This window comes from Hypanus sabinus, chromosome 12 (genome assembly GCF_030144855.1).
Source record: "Hypanus sabinus isolate sHypSab1 chromosome 12, sHypSab1.hap1, whole genome shotgun sequence".
NCBI lineage: Eukaryota > Metazoa > Chordata > Chondrichthyes > Myliobatiformes > Dasyatidae > Hypanus > Hypanus sabinus.
The window spans coordinates 40,698,254-40,721,535 of NC_082717.1; the positions used below are offsets into that span (position 1 = coordinate 40,698,254).

Here is a 23,282-nt window from a genome sequence, read left to right on the forward strand (position 1 = left end):
TGAAATCACAAACTTTTATTTATCTAACACCCAAAATGTATTTAGTGCTAAAGAATTTCAAGCTCAAAAACACATGGAACACTAAAATGAGCATTTCTGTACATAAATCAGGACACAACTATACAGTACCTGTAGATGTTAGGTATTACTTTTTATTGTACAACTATATGAACATAAGCTGTGACAATGCTCAATATACTTACCTGTACATGTGGAAATAAGATCACAATTCGTTAAAGCTAATTCACAATAAGCCATACGGATCCAGGTTTTACAATTTATAATCACAATATATATAACCTTATTGCGACGGAAATTTCTAACCGTTTATTGGTATGAGGGAGGAAGTGGGATTGGTGGCAAAACTCACGCACATTAGCAATAATACCAGTACATTCATGAGTGAATTGTATATCATACAAGAAACTTCCCTGATCTCATATTATAGTTTTTCTTCACAACTTCAGCTCATTAGCAATTTTGGATGCAATGTTCTTGAATGCTATAGACGTTCCTGATATTCGCTTAAAACGAACACCATTTAGAGACAAACGTGGCAACTTGCAGACCTCCATTTCCCATTGAACCAAGTTGTCCTGTCGAGCATCGCCATGAACACAGAACAAAAGGAACCTTTCTCGTTGCTCATAGTCACAGTTATTAGCATCCAGCACCTTTCGAATCTCTCGCATCATATCATTGGGATCCATTGAACTAGTTGTCTTCATGCTCCATGTGAACCTCAAAGACCTTGGTTTTGCATCTTTGCTGTCATCTCTTTCTTTGTCCTTTGGTTCTCCTGACATACTCCTGAAAGTGGAGACATATCAGTTGTACAGACATAATAGATATAGAATCTTGGCCTGCTTTTATCATATTTCATATCACCATATGAAGATAATCTAAAAAAGCACTGCAACTCTCACAAGCTACTCTGGTATGAGTAACATGTATTTAGTAACTACGTTGTAGGATAAAACAGTTTTGCAATTTGCAGCTGAAGCAGTAAGAGTTACTTTGAAGAAAGCTCAGCTAAAACACCATACAGAGGTTATTTGGCCAGCTTTAGTATTTTTCTGCTCATTTCATTGTAAGGATATTATGGCTTATATGCAAATATTAAATGGTGCTACATTTAAATAATATTTTTATTTCATATTTGAGTTCAGATACTAAATATTGGTGTTAAAGTCATTACATTTTGAACTACTATATTACTACTATTTGTCCTGTGGAAGGTTTATAAAGACAAAGCTAGACTTCTGTGGGATATACTTCCATTATGTGGTTAAGAACATGATACAAATTAATTTAGAACTCCAGGTACTATAGACACTGGAAACCAATTAATAAAAGCAATTAGTTCCATTAATGCTTTTTATGCAAAACACCAATCATCTCTCAAATTAACTTTAAAATATTATTTGTTGTCCTAAGGTTAATTTTAACAGTTTGTCTTTGTAATAGTTAACATACTGTACATGATACATGAAAATCCCAAAATTACACCCTTTCATTTTCCAATCATTTATCCATTATACCCATAACAATTTGGGAAATATATAAATATTCCAAACTATTAAGTATTTTAACAGCTTCATTATTACAATCAGGACTTCTATCATGATAATGTTCATGCAAGAGTGAAAAGGTCCAAGGTCCACGATTGCCCTTTACAATGACATTAGACTATTCTTATCTATCAATTTCTATCAGTTAGTTTACAACATAAATCAGTTAGTTTACAGCCAGTTACTGTAAACACTTGTAACTTTGGGAACTCAAGTTTCACTTTTCAAAGTATGCTGTAATTACTTTCATATTTCATATATTTCTTATACCATATCCCAACATCCATTCAATGTTCATTTTATAGTGGAAAGAGCTTTTTCTTGAGAAGATGGATCCTAACAGCAACAGCAGTGTAGGTAACAAGTTTGACATAATATTGGTTGAATTTTTTTTTAAATGAGATTCCACAGTTTTATTGGACCCTTTATGGATTTTCCAAGTTAGCTGTCAGAGTTGTAACTCAAGTAATTAGGCCTTTTTGACACAAATTATCAGTGCGGTGTTACAACCAGATTAATTTTAAATCAGTGACTCAAACTTCACTGGAAACTCTTCAGATGGGCATGCAGGTGTTTCCCTTTGCTCAAATCACTGGGAGTTCACCAAAAATGTTTGGCAATTTATGGTAAATTGGCATACAGTACCTCTGCAAAATTATTGCATATTCAAGAACCCATAAAGCAGGTGTCATAAACAGTGCCAATTTCCCAGCATATTTTTTTGCATATAAATAGAACTAAAACAATCTACAAAAATCTTGTGGAACAACACAAATTTGATCTTATAAGCCATCCTTCTGTTATCTAGTATGGATGACGGATTTTATATTGTGATTACCAAATATTCTTGTACTCCCTTCCAACAATAAGTGAATCACTAATCAAAATCCTCCAGTCAGGAAAGAGAAATCTTGAATGTGAACTGTAATCTAAGCAATTATTGCAAATGTGGAAGGACCAGAAACAGTCTCATTGCTGATGAAGGTCATTAACGTTTTAACTATACTAGCAATACTGAAGTTTCTCTTGGGCCAGAGATAAAATGCTATTAGGATGAGGGGTCTGGAATATGAGGTCAAAATAAAAAAAATGTTCTACTGCATTTCACTTGATATTATAAATTTATGAGATAATGCTTGGCTAAAATTCAACCTTTGACATTGAATTTATGAAACCAGAGATGACAATACTGTATATACCATGGTTATTCCTGTAAACAGTCTCATATTCTGAAGGAGCCTTTAGTATTGATTCACATTTCAGTCAAGAATACCCTTGTGAGTTGTGCTGCTGCTTCTCTTTATGCAGTAGAGATAAAGAAAAAAATGCCTTTTGCTATACTTCCATTCTTCAACCATTGGTGTTCTTAATGATCTCTACATGACTGTCTCCCACCCCTCACCAGCAATAACTTATATGCTGCTCCTTTGCAACAACATTTAAAAATCCTGTTTCTATAGTCTGCCAAAGACATAAAGCAACACCTTACTGCCATTTATCCTGATCACTGCAACATCTCTGAAGTTACTGACTTCTCAAAATACAGTATGACAAGCAGAAATTTATTTCAACTACTGGGAGAGTTTAAAGCTACAGACACCAATTTCATTGCTCCAACTCTGGTCACAAATCCATGCCAACACTAAGACCACTTAGTGTTACCCTTTTGATGGAATCCAACTTTGCCTCTGCTCATCTGCTGCAGAACCCTCATCTATGCCTTTAAAACTTACTTATCTGACTATTCTAACAGAATAGTGGCTAACCTCACATACCCTCAGTGAGTTTGAATCATCTGATTATTCCCCTTGAATATTAACACATCAGATCCCATTCAACCACAGCTAGAATGCTGGAGGAACTCAGGAGATCAGGCAGCATCTTACCCAGACTCGTTATAGTTTATAATGTGCTGACTTGCACTCTACCTTGGGTACGAGTTGAGTTTAAATCCTCAACATTTTTTTCAATGCCCTTTCCCTCTTTATTACTGCCAGCTCTTCCAGTGCTGTTACAGCAAAATTTGGCTCCCTCATTTCTGCCCTCCTGCATTCCTGCATTTCCATCATTTCACCTGGTGGCTTTGCTTTCAATGGCCAAAATTCTCTGGAATTTCCTTCCCTGTTTTCCTATTTTACAATGCATTATAAAAGCCTACATTTTCATAATTCATCTGGCCCTTTCCTAACATCTTTAACATAGCACCGTGTCAAATTTAGTTTCTTAATTATCCTGTGAAATTCTAGGGGATATTTAATAGTGTTAGGTGTGCTACAAATATGGAAGTTGATGTTCATAATAAAGGATGGACAAAATGGCTAGCAAAAACGCCAACCGTTGCAGTCTCCAAAATATACAATTTATCTTCAGCTTGTTGGAATAGCATTAACAATTTTAACAAGTGGCCCACTATTTTATTCAAAATATAGGGTATCATTTAGTTAGAAAGCGCAGTTTCCATTTAATGCTTCACAACAAACTTCAGTTTGGGGAAGGACAACTATCAAACAACATGTCTATTATTGATATGTTCAAGAAATGTGTGTTTATCTTTAAAATCTATGTCAGAAAATGTTTACTTAAAACTTTTTGATGCTTTGTTGTCTTTTTATTGCACATTAATGAATGCCCTTCCCTTTCCAGAGAAAAGAAATGCACTAAAACGCATACCATATTCTTGCTAAAAAAAAAATGGTGACCTTCACCAACACAATTTCAGCAAGCAGAATAATCATGACACATGACAATAATAGCAGTGGCACCTCACCTTGCAGTGTCAGCTCTGCCACTGCCTTCAACTTCGCTCGGGCCCCTCAAAAGCAATCAGAATTAAGGTTCAGTGCAAATAGAGGAAACAAGATAACATATTAGTGGTCTGAAAATAAAGTTGTGAATCCAGATCCCAAATACATGACAGCAAATCAACACCATGGGTTTTTAAAAAACTACACAAAAACAAACAAGTCAAAATTTAATACTTCCTGAACATGGTCAACTGTTATAGTCTTCATTTAGGACTTCAAGGTCTGGACCATTGTTGTGCAAGCAGGTTAAAAGCAAGTGGAGGAAAGAAATCCATCTGCATCCAAAAATGAATCTTCAGTATTTGTATTTAGCATCAATACAGTTATTTGACTAGGTAGCTAAACACCATTTTTATGGCTTAAAATCAATGTAACAAACTAAAACATTTTATAACCCTGGAAAACATAATCCATCATAAATAGAATGAAACAACACATCTGCTGGCAAAACTTACTATAACATCTACTGTATCAAGCAGTTTGTTGTATTGTAGTAAGTGTCAAGATAAACTTGAATTTGCTCAAAGAATATCACCCCGTTGCAGACACTAAAAACACAGATTTGCTCTCCTCCTCCTCCTCCATTTCCCACAAAATGAACTTAAAGTTACACAAGTTAAATTTATGCTTTGCATCTTTTCCAACTACAAGACAGAAAAAAACAGGAACTCAGTTTGAGCAAAGGTAGTTGTTTAACTGAGTTAGAACCCTGACTTCCAATGTTAAAAATTCACAACCATCATTCTTCGGTTCATTTTCTTCATTCTCAACTTTTACACTTCTTCCACTATTAAGTTTGTTTTGGAATTGATACATGTTGCACAATACCTATAAAAAGTATTCAGTCCCCTTGGAAGTTTTCATGTTCTACTGTTTTATGACATTGAATCACAGCAGATTTAATTTGGCTTTTTTTTTTGACACTGAGCAACAGAAAGAGATTCCTTCATGTCAAAGTGAAAACTGAATTCTGCAAAGTGATCTAAATTAATTATAAATATAAAACACAAAATAATCGATTGCATAAGTATTCTCCCCCTTTAATATGACACATCAAATCATCACTGGTGCAGCCAATAGTTTTTAGAAGTCACGTAATTAGTTGAGACCATAAGATACAGGAGCAGAAGTAGGCCATTTGGCCCATCGAGTCTGCTCCGCCATTCAATCATGAGCTGATTCCATTCTTCCACTCATCCTCACTCCTCTGCCTTCTCCCCATAACCCTCTGAAGAGAGGGTTATGTCCCCATTACCCTCTGAAGAGAGGGTTATGGGGAGAATTCCCCAAGCCCTGGCTAATCAAGAACCTATTTACCTCTGCCTTAACTGCACCCAGTGACTTGGCCTCCACAGCCATTCATGGCAACAAATTCCACAGATTTACTACCCTCTGACTAAAGTAATTTCTCCACATCTCTGTTCTAAATGGATGTCCTTCAATCCTGAAGTCGTGCCCTCTTGTCCTAGACGCCCCTACCATGGGAAATAACTTTGCCATATCTAATCTGTTCAGGCCTTTTAACATTTGGAATGTTTCTATGAGATTCCCTCCTCATTCTCCTGAACTCCGGGGAATACAGCCTAAGAGCTGCAGACGGCCAGTTAAAAGGAGATCACCTGTGTGCAGTCAGGGTGTTTCAATTGATTGCAGTGAAAATACACCTGTGTTTGGAAGGTCTGTCTGCTGGTGAGTCAGTATCCTGGTAAAAACTACATCATGAAGACAAAAGAACACTCCAAGTACCCCTGCAAAAAAGTTATTGTACAAGTCAGGAGAGGAATACAAGAAAATTTCCAAGTTACTGAATATCCCTTGGAATACAGTTAAGCCAATCATCAAGAAATGGGATGGCTGCGATGGGACAGACTGCGCGTACAACAACCGTTGCCCGGGTGCTTCGCCAGTCACAGCTTTATGGGACAGTGGCAAAAAGAAAGCTACTGTTGAAAAAAAACTCACATGAAATCTTGGCTAAAATTTGCCGGAAGGCATGAGGCAGACTCTGAAGTCAGCTGGAAGATGGTTTCATCAGTCTATAGAACCTAAGTTGAGCTTTTTGACCATCAGACTAAAAACTGTTTGGCAGAAGGACACTCCACATCATCAAAAGCACACCATCCCTACCATGAAACCTGGTAGTGGCTGCATTATGCTCTGGGATGCTTCACTGAAGCAGGCCCCGGAAGGTTTGAGAAGATACAGGGCAAAATGGATGCAGAAAAATACAGGGAAATCCGGGACGAACCCTAATGTACTCTGCAAGAGAACTGCAACTTGGGAGAAGAAATGTTTTCCAGCAAGACAATGACACCAAGCATCAATCCAAAGTTATATTGGAGTGGCTTAAAGACAACAATGTCCTGGAATGGCCAAGTCAGAGTCCAGACCTCAATCTAATTGAGAATGTGTGACTGGACTTCAAAAGGGCTGTTCACTTACGATCCCCATGCAATCTGACAGAGCTTGTGCAGTTTTGTAAAGAAGAATGGGGTAAATTACAGCATCCAGATGTGCAAAGCTGATAGAGACTTATCCACACAGACTCAAGGCTATAATTGCTGCTGAAGGTACATCTATTAAATACTGACTTGAAGGTGATGAGTAATTATGCAATCAATTATTTTGTGTTTAATAACTGCAATAAATTTAGACCAATTTGTAGAAATTTGTCTTCAGTTTGACACGAAAGAATCATTTCTGTTGATCAGTATCAAGAAAGCTAAATTAAATCGTGTGATTCAATGCTATAAAACAACAAAACATGAAAACTTTCAAAGAGGATGAATATTTTTTAAAGGCACTATGTGATAAATACACATTGTAATTTAAGCAAATTAATTATTGTTTCTTATAAACTGGCATACTTCATGGCACATGTAGGCATGCCACTAGAAAGAACTATTTAGCACTTTGTGTTACCACATGCTATTAAGCCAAACTTCTTTCAATACGTTCAGATTACTCCTTATGTGAAGATCTGGAAATAACTTTCTAGCATTTAAAAAAAATCTGTTTTTAAGTACTAAAGAGATGAAAAAGGATCAACTCCCATCTGAAATGTTAAACCTTCTTTTCTTCAATTGTTTTTTATATATAACTTTATTTTTTATTCACACTAATTACTGTTGCAGCAATGCACTTCATCCTTTTAACTACTATATGTAAATCAAAATCGCTGCATAATCACTGGGAATACAAATGACTATGATACTTTTTAAACAAGGGATTTTAAAAGGTTTGGTGGAAAGAACAAAAGACTATCACTTCAAGGAGTCATCAGAGAATCAATAAATACCTACAATTGACTGCTAGGTTGACAAGAAATTATTTTGAAGTAGAGGAGAATACAGCTGTTTGGCAAGATACTAAAACTGCAGGAAGTTCTGGATTAACGAAGCAAAAGGAATAGTTAAAAAAAAGTGGGTTGACTGACTTTCTGTACCATTTAGGACTGCAGTAATTTGTCAGCACTCTTTTCTGTGGTGCATCATTGTGCATTCAAGCTGCACCTCCTGAAAGGAGCACTTCAAAGGAATGCCATAGACCAGATTTTAATTGTTGCAATAAACATTAAGTGAAGGTTCTAATTATTTCCACACACATTGAAGATCTTAGAACATTACAGACATATTTCTAAAGATAATTCAGGACACTGGGATATGCATACATTCGGACAAAATGGCATCAAGCTGTGTTAGCGGTCAGGCTGGCACTGTAAAGCATTATACTAACTGTTGCAGTTGTACATTACTTAAAAATTGTTTAAAAATCAGTGACTGACACAAAATTGGGAGGTCATTCCTTGAAATTTCCCTCCCTCAAGCATTGCAGAATGCAAGAATACAGCTTGCTGATACACCTTCCTAAACAAAGCAAAACAAGAGAGGAATACACATTAATTGTTCTTACATAATACCTGAGAGGCATCCTTGGGGCAGAGTGCCTCTTCTTTCTGCTTAAAAACAAACCATGCTGCAAAAGGAAACAGTTTAATTGTATGATGATATTATACTAAAGAAAGCAGTTCAGCATTTGAATCACAATTAATGCAAATTATACAATGAACGGCCTCATCAGCAATGTTAAAAATCCAAAGCAATGAGGAAGAGTTTAACAGTAATTGGGACAGAAGAGGGAACAAGGATATTTCAATATTTACTGTGCTTCCTTAACCTAATTCTGTCACATAAAGCTAATTACACTACATATAATGCAATGGTAATGCTTGCAGGAAGTACGTTAAATAAACTAACAATGAATCACAATTTATGCCTCATCTATCAAAATATACAACTCTTCTGCATTGTTAATACAATTTACTTTTTTATCTAAGAAAACCCTAACCCTTCATCAGGTCACAGCCTGAAGTGTCGACTGTTTATTCCTATCCATAGATGCTGTCAGAACTGCTGAGCTCCTCCAGCACTTTGTGTGTATTGCTTTAGATTTCCAGAATCAGCAGTACCACTTTTGACCAATGTATCAAATCACCTTGGATTCCATGTTCCTTAATCTTTTAGATGAGGGCTAACATTAGGAATGTTTCAAATGCTTTACTAAATTCCATGTGTACAACATCCACTGTCCTTCCCTCATCCATCATCTTCTTCTTAACTGAAGTTCTTGTATAACCATATAACAATTACAGCACGGAAACAGGCCGTCTCGGCCCTTCTAGTCTGTGCCGAACGCTTACTCTCACCTAGTCCCACTGATCTGCACTCAGCCCATAACCCTCCATTCTTTTCCTGTCCACATACCAATCCAATTTTAATTTAAATGACAATGCCGAACCTGCCTCTACCACTTCTACTGGAAGCTCGTTCCTCACAGCTAACACTCTCTGAGTAAAGAAATTCCCCCTTGTGTTACCCCTAAACTTTTGCCCCCTAACTCTCAACTCACATCCTCTTGTTTGAATCTCCACTACTCTCAATGGAAAAAGCCTATCCACGTCAACTCTATCTATCCCCCTCATAATTTTAAATACCTCTATCAAGTCCCCCTCAACCTTTTATGCTCCAAAGAATAAAGACCTAACTTGTTCAACCTTTCTGTGTAACTTAGGTGCTGAAACCCAGGTAACATTCTAGTCAATCTTCTCTACTCTCTCTATTTTGTTGACATCTTTCCTGTAATTCGGTGACCAGAACTGGACACAATACTCCAAATTTGGCCTTACCAATGCCTTGTACAATTTTAACATTACATTCCAACTCCTATACTCAATGCTCTGATTTATAAAGGCCAGCATACCAAAAGCTTTCTTCACCATCCCTATCCACATGAGATTCCACCTTCAGGGAGCTAAGCTCCATTATTCCGAGATCACTCTGTTCTACTGCATTCTTCAATGCCCTACCATTTACCATGTATGTCCTATTTGGATTATTCCTACCAAAATGTAGCACCTAACACTTATCAGCATTAAACTCCATCTGCCATTGTTTAGCCCACTCTTCTAACTGACCTCAATCTCTCTGCAAGCTTTGAAAACCTACTTCATTATCCACAACGCCTCCTACCTTAGTAAAATCTGAATACTTATTAATCCAATTTACCACCCCATCATCCAGATCATTAACGTATATGACAAACAACATTGGACCCAGTACAGATCCCTGAGGCACACCACTAGTCACCGGCCTCCAACCTGACAAACAGTTATCCACCACTACTCTCCAGCATCTCCCATCCAGCCACTGTTGAATCCACTTTACTACTTCAATATTAATACCTAACGATTGAACCTTTCTAACTAACCTTCTGTGCGGTACTTTGTCAAAGGCCTTCCTGAAGTCCATATAGACAACATCCACTGCTTTACCCTCGTCAACTTTCCTCATAACCTCTTCAAAAAAATTCAATACGATTTGTCAAACATGACCTTCAACGCACAAATCCATGTTGACTATTCCTAATCAGACCCTGTCTATCCAGATAATTATATATACCATCTCTAAGAATACTCTCAATTAATTTACCCTCCACTGACGTCAAACTGACAGGCCTATAATTGCTAGTTTTACTCTCAGAACCCTTTTTAAACAATGGAACCACATGAGCAATACGCCAATCCTCCAGCACCATTCCAGTTTCTAATGACCTTTGAAATATTCCTGTCAGAGCCCCTGCTATTTCTGCACCAACCTCCCTCAAGGTCCTAGGGAATATCCTGTCAGGATCCGAAGATTTATGCACTTTTATATTCCTTAAAAGAGCCAGTACTTCCTCCTCTTTAATCGTCATAGTTTCCATTACCTCCCTACTTGTTTCCCTTACCTTACACAATTCAATATCCTTCTCCTTAGTGAATACCGAAGAAAATAAATTGTTCAAAATCTCCCCCAATCCTTTTGGCTCCACACATAGCTGTCCACTGGGATTCTCTAAGGGACTAATTTTATCCCTCACTATCCTTTTGCTATTAATATAACTGTAGAAAGCCTCTGGATTTATTTTCACCTTATTTAGATCTAGGAATAACAGTGCATAGTTCCCTGAAGGTGGAGTCTCATGTAGATAGGGTGGTGAAGAAGGCTTTTGGAACGCTGGCCTTTATAAATCAAAGCATTGAGTACAGAAGTTGGGATGTAATGTTAAAATTGTACAAGGCATTGGTAAGGCCAAATTTGGAATATTGTGTACAGTTCTGGTCACCGAATTATAGGAAAGATATCAATAAATTCGAGAGAGTGCAGAGACGATTTACTAGGATGTTACCTGGGTTTCAGCCCTTAAGTTACAGAGAAAGGTTGAACAAGTTAGGTCTCTATTCATTGGAGTGTAGAAGGTTGAGGGGGGATTTGATCGAGGTATTTAAAATTTTGAGAGGGATAGATAGAGTTGACGTGAATAGGCTGTTTCCATTGAGAGTAGGGGAGATTCAAACGAGAGGACATGATTTGAGAGTAAGGGGGCAGAAGTTTAAGGGAAACACGAGGGGGTATTTCTTTACTCAGAGAGTGATAGCTGTGTGGAATGAGCTTCCTGTAGAAGTAGTAGAGGCCAGTTCAGTTGTGTCATTTAAGGTAAAATTGGATAGGTATATGGACAGGAAAGGAGTGGAGGGTTATGGGCTGAGTGCGGGTAGGTGGGACTAGGTGAGATTAAGGGTTCGGCACGGACTAGGAGGGCCGAGATGGCCTGTTTCCGTGCTGTGATTGTTATATGGTTATATGGTTATTTGCCAAAGCAACCTTGTATCTTCATATACAGTATCCACTGCCCTAACCTCAATCATCTTCATGACCTCAAAAAAAAGCCAATGAAATTTGTAAAAGATGATTCCTCACAGTAATGTTGTGCTTAGATGTGAGTAGATCCAAACTTTTCAATAATTTTCCTGCCACTGGCATAAGGTAAGCAGGCCTATAATTTCCTGCATGTCCCTTTTGTCCTTCTTCAGCAAGGGAACAACATTCTCACGTCCTCTGGAGCCTCTTCTGTCGTGGAGGAGCATATCAAGATCTGTGTCAAAGCTGAAGCAATCTCCCCTTTCAATAACCTGGGAAATAATCTGCTTTCAAGAAGGAGCTAGATAGATATCTGATGGATAGGGGAATCAAGGGATATGGGGACAAGGCAGGGACTGGGTATTGATAGTGAATGATCAGCCATGATCTCAGAATGGCGGTGCAGACTCGAGGGGCCGAATGGTCTACTTCTGCACCTATTGTCTATTGTATCTATTGAAAGCCCTGAGGACTGTACCACCTTAATGGTCTTCAAGAGACCCAACACCTCCTGCTTCTTGGAACCAACGTGAATCACATTCTTGCTGGTCTTTATTGGAAATGGATTGAACTATATGTTAAGAAAACCTATTGTAGAATCATTGATGAACAACTGTTATCTTAAAGTAAATTTAAAGGAACCTCTAAACTACTATAAACACTAACAGTCAAAAATCAAAACAGTAAATCTGCTGCTAGAATATGGTGCCTTCATCCAAGTGAGTTGGGGAGGGTGGTGCTTGGATGGTTATTACAATTTTGTTACACATATTTCAGAACATAAACGGATTATTAAAGTTTAGGAATAATTAAAAACCTACCTGCGGGCAAATTTGGATGTGATCTTGCTTATGATACCAGTTGAAGTTCCTCTTCGAGCTTGTGAAAGGGCACCAGTGTCATGTGACAGTGTTGGTGAAGCTGGTGGTCCATTGTACGTGGCAGTGTGGCGTTCCCGCAGCTGTCCCCCATGAAAAGTGCTTCGGCTAGAGCTACCTCTGGGGAAGCGGGTTCGATCTGGAGTTGCAGTGCTAATACTATGTGCAGAAGGGGAAGCAGCAGGTACCCTTTGAGCTGCAGAGCTAAATTAGGAAAGAAAATATCAGTGCACTTGCAATCCGAAATTCAAAGTAAATTTATTATCGAACTATGTAAATGTCACCACATACTACCCTGAGATTGTTTTTCTTGCGGCATTCACAGTAGAACAAAGAAATACAATAGAATCAATAAGAAGCTACACACAAACAAAAACTGCCAGGAAACCAATGTGCAAGAAATCCTGTGAAAATATAAAATAATACATAGTACCTGAACACGAGTTCATCTATATAAGTTTGTCAACATTTTAGATGACAAGTCAAATCTCCACAAACTTCTAAGAAAATAGAACTACTACTGCACGTTCTCTGAAAAGGCATTCACACGCTGGTCCCAGATATGCTAATACACAGGCTGTCCATTTGATAAAAGATGTTCAATTGTCCAACATATTTTCTCCACACTTTTAAATGGCAAGCCTAAAAAATGGGAACAACACACACAAAATGCTGGTGGAACACAGCAGGCCAGGCAGCACCTATAAGGAGAAGCACTGTCAACGTTTCGGGCCGAGACCCTTCGTCAGGACTAGAAAATGGGGTTTGGATTTTAAAAAACGCGGCACAAATTTGTTCAAATAGACAATTTATCTTTACAATGATATCTGATGGGTGGCTAATTGGTCCATAAAGAACTATTATTAAACTAATTATCTATTTTTTTTCCACATTTAAAGTCCCAGTGAAGTTAAGATTCATCTATACTAGGACAATCTGGAAACTAACTAGGGAATAAATGCTTGTCCTCAATCATTTTTTTCCCCATTCATTTACAGTCTGGTAATATATACAAGTATTTTGCTATGTTGAAAATATCATGAACTTGAAATATTAACTAATTTTCTCTCTCCACAGAATATGCCAGACCTACTTCTGCTTAAACTGTAATGAACATAAGAATAGATATAGCAATAATTTAGATGTTGGAGGATACCTGAATGAAGATGCTACAAAGGAGAAACTATTAAACTATTAATTTTCCAAAAGAAAATCTCTAATTCATAATCTCTTTTCTCAAAAGTAGTCAGAATATGAGCGTGAATTTAGATTTAATTCTGAATTCTGCTACAAGGGGAGATTCTTTTTGTCCTGTGTTTTTAGTTCCATGTGAAACTTCAATTAGGAATAAAAGAAAGACTATGGAGGCTATAGATCTCATAGCACTCATATCAATGTATCAAAACACTTGCAGATTCCATCGCATCTAGAAAAGAATGATAATTCTCAGGTAGGATTTCTAAAATTAGATTCAAAAGTGCTGCACATTTCTTGAGTCAGTCTCTCACTTTGCTGAAGTTTTCTATGTTTGGAATTTTGTAAATACTTACCTGGATCGGTAACCTTCACTGCCATCATCTATGGAAGGCAGAGTGACCTTGATTGGATGACCAGAAGCTGACATTGATTTCTGGTGTCGAGGGCGGGCTGAAGGTACTCCAGAAGATCCTGCAGGACTTGCGATGGATGTGGAAGTACTGCTTGCACAAGCAGACATTTCAGTTAGGCTTATGGGTTAAGGCAAAAGAAAGATAGAAGCCAAAATGTAACAGAAAAACTAGGGTGAAAAAATTATTTTTTTTATTAGGGGTCCTCATACAACCATGATGTACGATTTACTCATGGTCCCAATGTTGATCCTACAATGCTAGCCAGAAAGGTTCTCCAAGCTTCATTTGTTCAACAATTTACATCTATATACTACAATGTGAGATTGACATTTAAATTTTATCTACAGTACCATACAAAAGTCTTGGGCAAATATAGTTGGGGCACCTAAGAATTTTGCACAGTACTGTAGTAATTTTATGTACTGCACTGTATTGCTGCCCCTGCCACATAAAAACAAACAAATTTATGCTATACGTGAGTGATGACAAACCCAATTCAGATTTCGTTCTATTTTGTGGACTGAGAGTGGGAAGTGGACAGGGAGAGGGGAATCATGGTTGGGAAAAGGGGAAAGGAAAGGGGAGGAAGCAGGAAGCACCAGAGAGTCATTCTGTGATGATAAATAAAACAATTGTTTCCAATCAAATGACCTTGTCTGGTGCTTCAGGGCTGGGTGTATCTGCACCTGTGCCACCGTTGTCTCTCGTACTCCCTCGTACTCTGCTACCTGCCCCTCCACCAGCGCTTCACCCTCACCACTTCCAACATCTGTTGTTGATACCACTGTTGTGGGCTGTATTAAAGGTAGTGATGAATTAGCATACAGGAGGGAGATTGAAAACTTGGCTGAGTGGTGTAATAACATCAACCTCTCACTCAGTGTCAACGAGACCAAGGAAATGATTGTAGACTTCAGGAGAGGGAATCCAGATGTCCATGAGCCAGTAATCATTGGAGGTGGAGAGGGTCAGTAACTTTAAATTCCTGGGTGTCACTATCTCAGAGGACCTGTCCTAGACCCATCATATAAATATAACTGAGCATGACAGTGCCTCTACTTCTTTAGGAGTCTGTGGAGATTCAGCATGTCATTTAAAACCCTGTCAAGCTTCTATAGATGCTGACTGGCTGCATTATGGCCTGGGATGGGGACACCAATGCCTTTGAGTGGAAAATCCTACCAAAAGTAGGTGATTCAGCCCAGTACATCATGGATAAAACCCTCCTAACCATTGAGTACATCTATAGGTAACGTTGCTATAGAAAAGCAGCATCCATCAACATGGATCCTCACCACCCAGGCCATGCTCTTTTGCTCATTGTTGCCCTCAGGCAGGAGTTACAACTGCCTCAAGACTTGCACCACCAGGTTCAAGAACAGTTACTACCCCTCAACCATCAGGCTCTTAAATAAAAGTAGAATACTACACTGATTCCACTTCTGGTGTTCCCACAACCCATGGTCTCACTTTAAGGACTGTTTAACTTGTTATTTCATGCTCCTCGTTTATTACTGTTTATTTATATTTGCATTTGCACAGTCTGTTGTCCATAGATCCTGTTTACAGTTACTGTTCTACAAATTTGCTAAGTATGCCCACCAAGGAAGAATCTCAGGGTTGTACATGGTGACATGCAAGTACTCTGATAATAAATTTTACTTTGATATGTATATAAATCCTTAAGTTAACTTTGTTTCTAATCATTACCTACCGTGCTCTAAAAAAAAGTGTAAAGGATGGTGTTCCATGGAAGTGGAAACTGTTTCTGAACAGCTACATTTACTTAATCTCAATTACTCCACATCTCAACGTTGGATTAGTTTTCACAGTCATAAAGCACTTACACAGGGCAGTTTGACCACCCTCCCTCCTGTATTTTCATTCCCCATTTTGATTACCCACACTCTTTATCTCACCTGCCCAATACCTCCCTCTGGTTCCCCTCTCTTTTTCTTCCATGGTCCACTGTCCTTTCCTGTTAGATTCCTTCTACTTCAGCCCTTTACCTCTTCCACCTACCCATCCCAGCTTCTTACCACTATGGAACACCTTCTTCCTAACCTCGTTCCACCTATCAATGGCTAGCTTGTATTCCTTTCCTTTTTCCCACCTTCCTTTCCAGTCCTGATGATGGGTCTGAGCCCAAAACGTCTCCTGTCTATTCCTGACCATTGATGCTGCCCGACTTACTGAGTTTCTCCAGTATCTTGTGTATGTTGCTCAAGATTTCCAGCATCTACAGAATCTCGTGTGTTGACAAAATACCTATTCTAATCCCGAAATTGGTGCAGCCTTTATGCTTCAGCAAATTAAGTACTTATCTAGAAGCTCTTTAAATGTTAAGAAACTCTGCATCGACCATGCACTTAGGTATTTGAGATTCCGACCAAACTCTGGGTGAAAGTTCTTCATGTTCCATCTAAATCTCTGATCTAGGCTCTATGTTAACCTCTAACCTCTGGTCTGGAGGACATCTACTCTAGGAAAATATTTCAGATCATCTTCCTAATTTTGCTCTTCATTATTTTGTGCATCTCCATCAGCTCCTCCAAGCTCAGCTGTACAGTCTCTTCATAAATAAAACATTTCATCATAGCAATACTCTTGTTAAACTCCTCTACATACTCTCTACCTCAATAACAATACTTCATTGGAGAGCTTCCTGTCCAAACTACTACTCTCTCAGGTTATCTCAAATTTTCTTGTGCTACATTTTGAAACTGAGCACCCTATACTGAAGTTAATAATAATAGAAGACCCATAGTTCTACCATGGATTGCCAGCAGCCTGACTACTTACATACAGAACACATTCTTTCAGCAGTTCTCATTTACTCTCCTTTAAACAATTTCTTTACTGTAATCCTACATTTACATAACTTTAATCGGCAAGCATGCTATGTAACACTACATTGAATGTCTATAGAGAATCTACAAACAGAACATCCACCATATTTCTTTTATGAATACAATTATGCTCTCATTTAAAAAAAGCTTTTTCATGTGCTGATTGTCCTGAATTAATTGTCATTTACCCGTTCAACTGCAGCCTTCTCTTTCTGTGAGTCAGAAGCATTTCAAATGGCCTAAGCATATTAGTCCACATCATTTACTATTGCACGTAACTGGTTATATTTGCAATGACATGTTCCAATTTGAAGTCTGTTAGCTGTGCATTTCATTCACATTAATCAATTATAACTCAACAAAGTGAACTTTAATCTTCTTATCCTATCAGTATCACCATCACCACACCAGACACTTTGCATTGTACCATGCCATTATAAATTCACAAATTAAATTTCTGCTTCATCTTGTAGTAATTAAGTGATTTGAATCTTATTCTCATTATATATGCATGTTGAAGATGATGCTACTTGAATGCCTTTGCATAGGCAGCTGTAATGCCCTGGCTAAGGTTTTCACTGCTACGTATAGCTTTCTGTAAAAGGAGTGTGTCCTGCTGGTAGAATGTTTTGGTTTTGGCTAAAGATAAAGGGCAATGATGTTCAATTTAGGAATGTTGTATCAGCCAATCAGGATGATGGAATTGGGAGAAAGTTCAGAAAGCGCTGAGCGGAGAGAGATTTCTGATGTACTTTGGGGGGTTCGTGGTCTTTTGGCGGGAGATGTGGAGAAGAAATGACTGGGAGAGATGGCCATAGGATGTGATTGAAAGAGGTGCTTTGAGAGATGAATGAATCCTAGATAGAAAGTTCTACTGGTGATTGGTGATGAGAATTCAGTGCCATGAGTTATGGTCATACCTAGCTTTAGGACAATGTGAACTCCAACGGCATGTGCACATTTAGACTGGTTAACTGTAATGGACCCTTTTAGTTTTCCCTTCCCACCCCTCTTAATAACTGTTTGATAAAGCTGAAATTAGTAAATACACTTTCTTCATAATTGTATGCAGTGTACAATCTATTATTTCTTGCCAACTGATAATTGAAACATCCAAACTTTCCTGTTTGGTTGAACCCAAATTATACTGACCCTAGATATATACTGTTTAAGAAAGGTGGCCTTCTAACAAACCAAGTTTGCGTACAACCCCAGTGAGGGGGTTTCACAGCCAAACGTAGGAAAATTTAAAATAACATTAAAACCAAATTAAAGTATAGAATTTACACAGGTAACATTTAAGCATTTAGCAACAAAAAATGAGAATGTGATCAATTTCATGGAACAAATATTGCTGGTATTTAGTCACAGCACTGTATTTGTAAAAAAAATAATGATCTTAAATTTGTAATAACTTATTGCAAACATATAATCATAATGCCACTTAATTCAGCAAATATGAAAAATCACTGAGCCATTTTACAATATTGTTATATTATGAATTCTGGATCCTCACCTGCTGTCTTTTCCATTCTGCACCGCAGAATACCGATCTCCAGTGGATCGCTCGCAAACATAAGTGTTTCTTCTTGTCATACCTGGAACCATGTTGTTCTGATACAAGAAAGAAATTACCTTCAGATAGGTATATTTTTGGGAAAATACACCAAGTTTTAGATTCTTGTTCTTATAATTTCAAATATTAGAAACATTATTTCAAATTTATTGCAACTAAAATACTTGTAAACATTTAATACAACCATTGTAACAGACAAACTTTAGAGTTTTTTTTATAATTGCCAAGTTTGTTCGATTTCTTTAATGCTTATAAGATTCAGAATTAATTCCACATTACATCCACCAATTAGTTGTGTTACTGCTAATATTAGAACTTTTTAAAAGCTTTTCCCTTCATCACTGAGTTTTTAACTATAAGACTGGAAGATTACAGTTAGATATACCAGTGAAAAGAATGAACTGGTTTAAGGCAAGAAAATATCCCATGTGCACTTTTATTACTTTCAGTCTGCACTTGAGTTTTGCTTCAGAATGATAAGGTAAATGGTCTGGAACTGTAGAGGCTAAGGTCTGTTATCTGAGGATTGGATATCAACTATGACCATCAGCATCCTCTTTTCCGATTAAGATAAGAGGAACAGACAGTACCGTGTAACATAATAGTCCCAGGATTCCTCTTGATGGATAGCATCCCTACTGTAAGCACACAATGAACAAGAGTAAAAGACGAATTTTGAGTCCATTCCATACTAATACAGAGCTTGAGGGATAGGAAAAATCAAATTAAATATGTAACACGCACAAAATGCTGGATGAACTCAGCAGGTCAGGCAGTATTTATGGAAAAAAGTAAACAGTTGACATTTCTGACCAAGACCCTTTATCAGGAGTGGAAAGGAAGGAGGAAGAAGCTAGAATAAGGTGGAAGGAGGTGAAGCAATACAAGGTGAGTCGAGGTAAGGTGGAAGGTGTCATGGTGGTGTGGGGAGGGGGGGATGAAGCAAGAAACAGTCCTTCCTTTTCAGTCCTGATAGAGGGTCTCAGACTGAAATATCGATTGTTTATTTCCCTCCATGCACACTACCTGATCTGCTGAGTTCCATCCAGAATTTTGTGTACATTGCTGAAGATTTCCCAGCATCCACAGAATCTTGTGTGTTTAAATCAAAATGCAACTTTGTCAAATATAATTGCTGCTTACACTTGGACCAGTCATAGATTTCTTCCTTTCAAGACCTGCAAGTGGGCTTGCAGGGACATCCGCTTTGGAACCCACAGCGGTGCGAGCCAGGTCCTTGTCCCACTCTTCCTTCTGCTCACTTTCGACACTGTTTGCTTGAGTTCGCTTGGTGTATGACACAGCAGGTGGGATTGATGGACCAGCTGTAAAAAAACAAAAGGACAGCATGGCAAGAGATCAGTTTAGCTGCACTTGTGCAAAATTGCAAGCACTTTCTTTTAGGCTGGATGTATTTCAAGGCACATGAAATTCATTATGGCTGGACATGTAATGGCATACAAGAGCACAAAAATGAAGGGAGCAGTAAAGCAGTGAAAGGTAAACATTACAAGAACCAATTTCACATGATTTCTTTTTCTAACTTCAACTAAGAAAGTTACCATAAAAAAAGACGGGCTGATAAAAGCATTGACCAGCCATACTGTGATTATAGCATTTTATTTTGGTACCTTTATGAGCGTCAAGCTATTATAATTAACTAAAATTAATTACTCAATTATCCCTGTAGAATTTCTCTTCTGATAAAGCTAAATCACTTTGTTATTGTCAGCTGATGCTTTGTTTATGAATTACACAAGTCAGAAGATTTACGTTTCTCAATATTAAAATGGGATCTAGTCATTTGAGAGTTATCAGAAACACACAGGAAGCCAAAGACCAATGAAGAAAAATACAACACAAACAATAATAACTCCAGTGAAAGCTTATGTAATCTTTCACCCAACAGCTGCTTAACTGCTCTCCAGTGCCAACAGATGATTTTATAATTTCATGTTTTCAAGGTCAGATTTTTTTTTGCTTATTTATTTATATTCATTTACTTAGCATCCTATTCATTGTTATTAAAGCAACAAAACACACACACATGTCACTTAATTAGGTGCTGGATTGACTTAGACTTAATTTCTACCAAAATATACTGGTTTGATTAAAAATCATGAAATATAAAAGCTTATAAATCAGAATACCCTATTTGCCAATGCAGTATTTCAGAGAGAACTTTCCACTCAGAAGGATGATGGACATGATATAATCAGGACTAGTTTTTAGTAATTAAAAATAACAGGTAATTTAACAATAAAAATATCTTCCAGTAACTACGTACTTCTTGTTAATTAGATTAAGTAGCCATTTGATAATTTGTTTTTCTAAATCAATGGAAAATTGTGGAAAAGATTTTCTTGAATTAGGAAGTTATAAATTCCTCCTGAAATAATATAATGATCATCTCCAGCACCTAAAAATGCTTATAATTTTCAAATTACAAAATCTTCAGCTACATTTAAAACAAAGCATACTGCTGCAAACTTAGGTAAAACTACCCAAATAGGAATGCACAACAACATACCAGACAGCACCTGGGGAAAATAAATATTCAGGCTATTGTTTGAATGGTTCATTTGACCATAATCTCCAACAGATGCTGAATGGTTTCTGCTGTATTTTCAGATTTCTATTTTTAGTTTAACTTGAAAACCTAATTTTAAAAATTCTTTTATCCTACAATAACTATCACCCAAGTTAACATTTATGCAAAACTGAATTCACTGAAGTAGTACAAGTGCTTATGAGAATTTTTATACTGCTGTATGTTTTCTACTTTATCTGTCCAATGACAATTATGTAATAACATTTAAAAATAGCTTACTTGATTTAAATTATTAAATGATTAAAATGACCTTCCCAACTAACACTAATGTATGAAAATATAAAGTAAATGTCTACCAATAAAGGAAGAGAGAATGCTATTTTTTTTAAAACCACTCTACAAATTTGCTTTACAAGAATAAAATTCAGATGTGTTACCAGGCATGACTGAGAGGTTGAATGGAAATCCAACATTTGAACCAATTCAGGTTTTTATCTGCTAGTGATACAGGTTAATAAACCTGCTGAAATAACAATACTATTCTCCAAAAATTAATACTGCACAGACAGTAATCATTAATTAGGTTTTTTATCAGGCTAGAGTGATTCAATTAAAATTAGATGGTCCACATTTGCAATCCAGCAGGGACAGACAGAATCCATCTGACTGATAAGATTGATAAAGAATTACTTTGGGAAGACACTGAATATCAAATTTTCACCGAAAAATGCATGCATAGACAGAAACAATGAACTTAGTCCAAATATACTCTGAAACAAGCAATTGGATTGAATTAAATTTTAAGAAGATTTGGTAGTCCAGAATAGCACACTAAGGCACTGCACACTCAAAATTCAAATGTGCCATGTTACTTTACATGTTTGAATGTCATCCCCACCATGATCACTAAACCGCCGCTGTTTCTGATTCGCTGATATACTGCGCTGGACCTTCGAATGTGCAGGGGACTGTGTAGAGCTGTTGTTGAGATCGCTATTGGGTCGAGACCTTTGACACAGGTTACTGCTGGATACAGATTCACTGCCTTCAAACTGGAAGTTTGAAAAGGAAAGTTGTTAAAATTATTTTTTTGAAACATTATATCTTTATCTGTTTTTACTGAATCAAGAAAAAAATCCTTCCCACCACATTTTCACTGTTTCCAATGTTCTGAACCAATGTATCACACAAGATGATGAAAATATATTGTAATTGACTTTTCACAGTACTTGTAACACCTGCCTGTACCTGACAAAGATGTGTCAGTGATTTCCGTACTGTGTGGATTGTTGAATTTTCCTAAATGAAAATTTGCTCTAAAAGTCCTCTCAGAACTTATGGGGGGAAAATCTGCAGAACATTTTGTGCAAATTAAGGTTACACAAAACAAATGAGATAAATACCCAATTTTTAAAAAATGTCTTAGAACAACATAGTGATTATATTCAAAGAATTCTCCTGCATTTCCTCAAAAAAATGTTATATGATCATTTATGTCCAAAACAGTTTGTACTACATTGAAGTATCATGTTGATTCTTAATCCTAGTCCAACTACCTCCTATACTACTCAAACAAATAACATAAAGCATTAGGAACAGCTCTATATCATCCCACTCAGCATTATAACCTGACAGACTCAACACCTAAATTCAGTTAAACTAGCTTCTCAATCTTATATTGCACACTTTTAATACTGATTGTTTAGTTTGCTCTGTCGCTCTCCAGCTGTTTGAGACTTCATTCCAATGTAGTCACATCTACAATGGAGAAAACAAACAGTTTGGGTGTCCACTTTGAAGAGCAGCTGATTTCAGTCCACAAGATTACCCCGAGTTTCCTATTGCCCCCTCCCCACACCTCACCTGCATTCTGACCAGTTTGTTACAATAAGGCCCCAATGTAATCTGAGGAACTGCAGCCTCTCATCTTCTCTGTGGGCGCATTGTGATCTTCTGGACTCAATATTGAAACTCTCTGGCTGTAAGTAACTCACTCTTTCTTTCTTTCTAACAGTTTCAGAATTGACTATTCTGCCAGTCCTCAGTCTGTGATTTTGCCTTAGATTTTCTCAATTTATTAGTAAGACCATGGAGTTCGGAGTAGTTTTTTTTTGCTCTTGTTTCAGATTTCTAGCATCTGCAGTATTTTTTCATTCGTCTCCTATTTATACCTTATCCATTCATACACTACTACCGTCTTTTAAT

At 37.3% G+C, this 23,282-nt stretch overlaps 1 protein-coding gene across 5 annotated transcripts in view; it reads right to left on the minus strand.

Moving 5' to 3' along the window:
* The window catches only part of mark1 (MAP/microtubule affinity-regulating kinase 1), a 176,767-nt gene continuing 153,485 nt past the window's right edge, over positions 1–23,282 (minus strand). For 2 of the 5 annotated variants that reach the window (XM_059985818.1, XM_059985817.1), the window contains 7 exons: positions 21,976–22,129; positions 19,670–19,851; positions 18,467–18,564; positions 14,042–14,218; positions 12,435–12,695; positions 4,339–4,383; positions 1–810 (listed from right to left, as the gene is read on the minus strand). In XM_059985818.1, coding sequence (XP_059841801.1) covers positions 456–810; positions 4,339–4,383; positions 12,435–12,695; positions 14,042–14,218; positions 18,467–18,564; positions 19,670–19,851; positions 21,976–22,129 — 1,272 coding nt within the window. In that variant the 3' untranslated portion in view covers positions 1–455. The remainder of the gene's footprint in view (positions 811–4,338; positions 4,384–12,434; positions 12,696–14,041; positions 14,219–18,466; positions 18,565–19,669; positions 19,852–21,975; positions 22,130–23,282) is intronic. The other 3 variants (XM_059985821.1, XM_059985820.1, XM_059985819.1) reach the window with 2 other exon arrangements.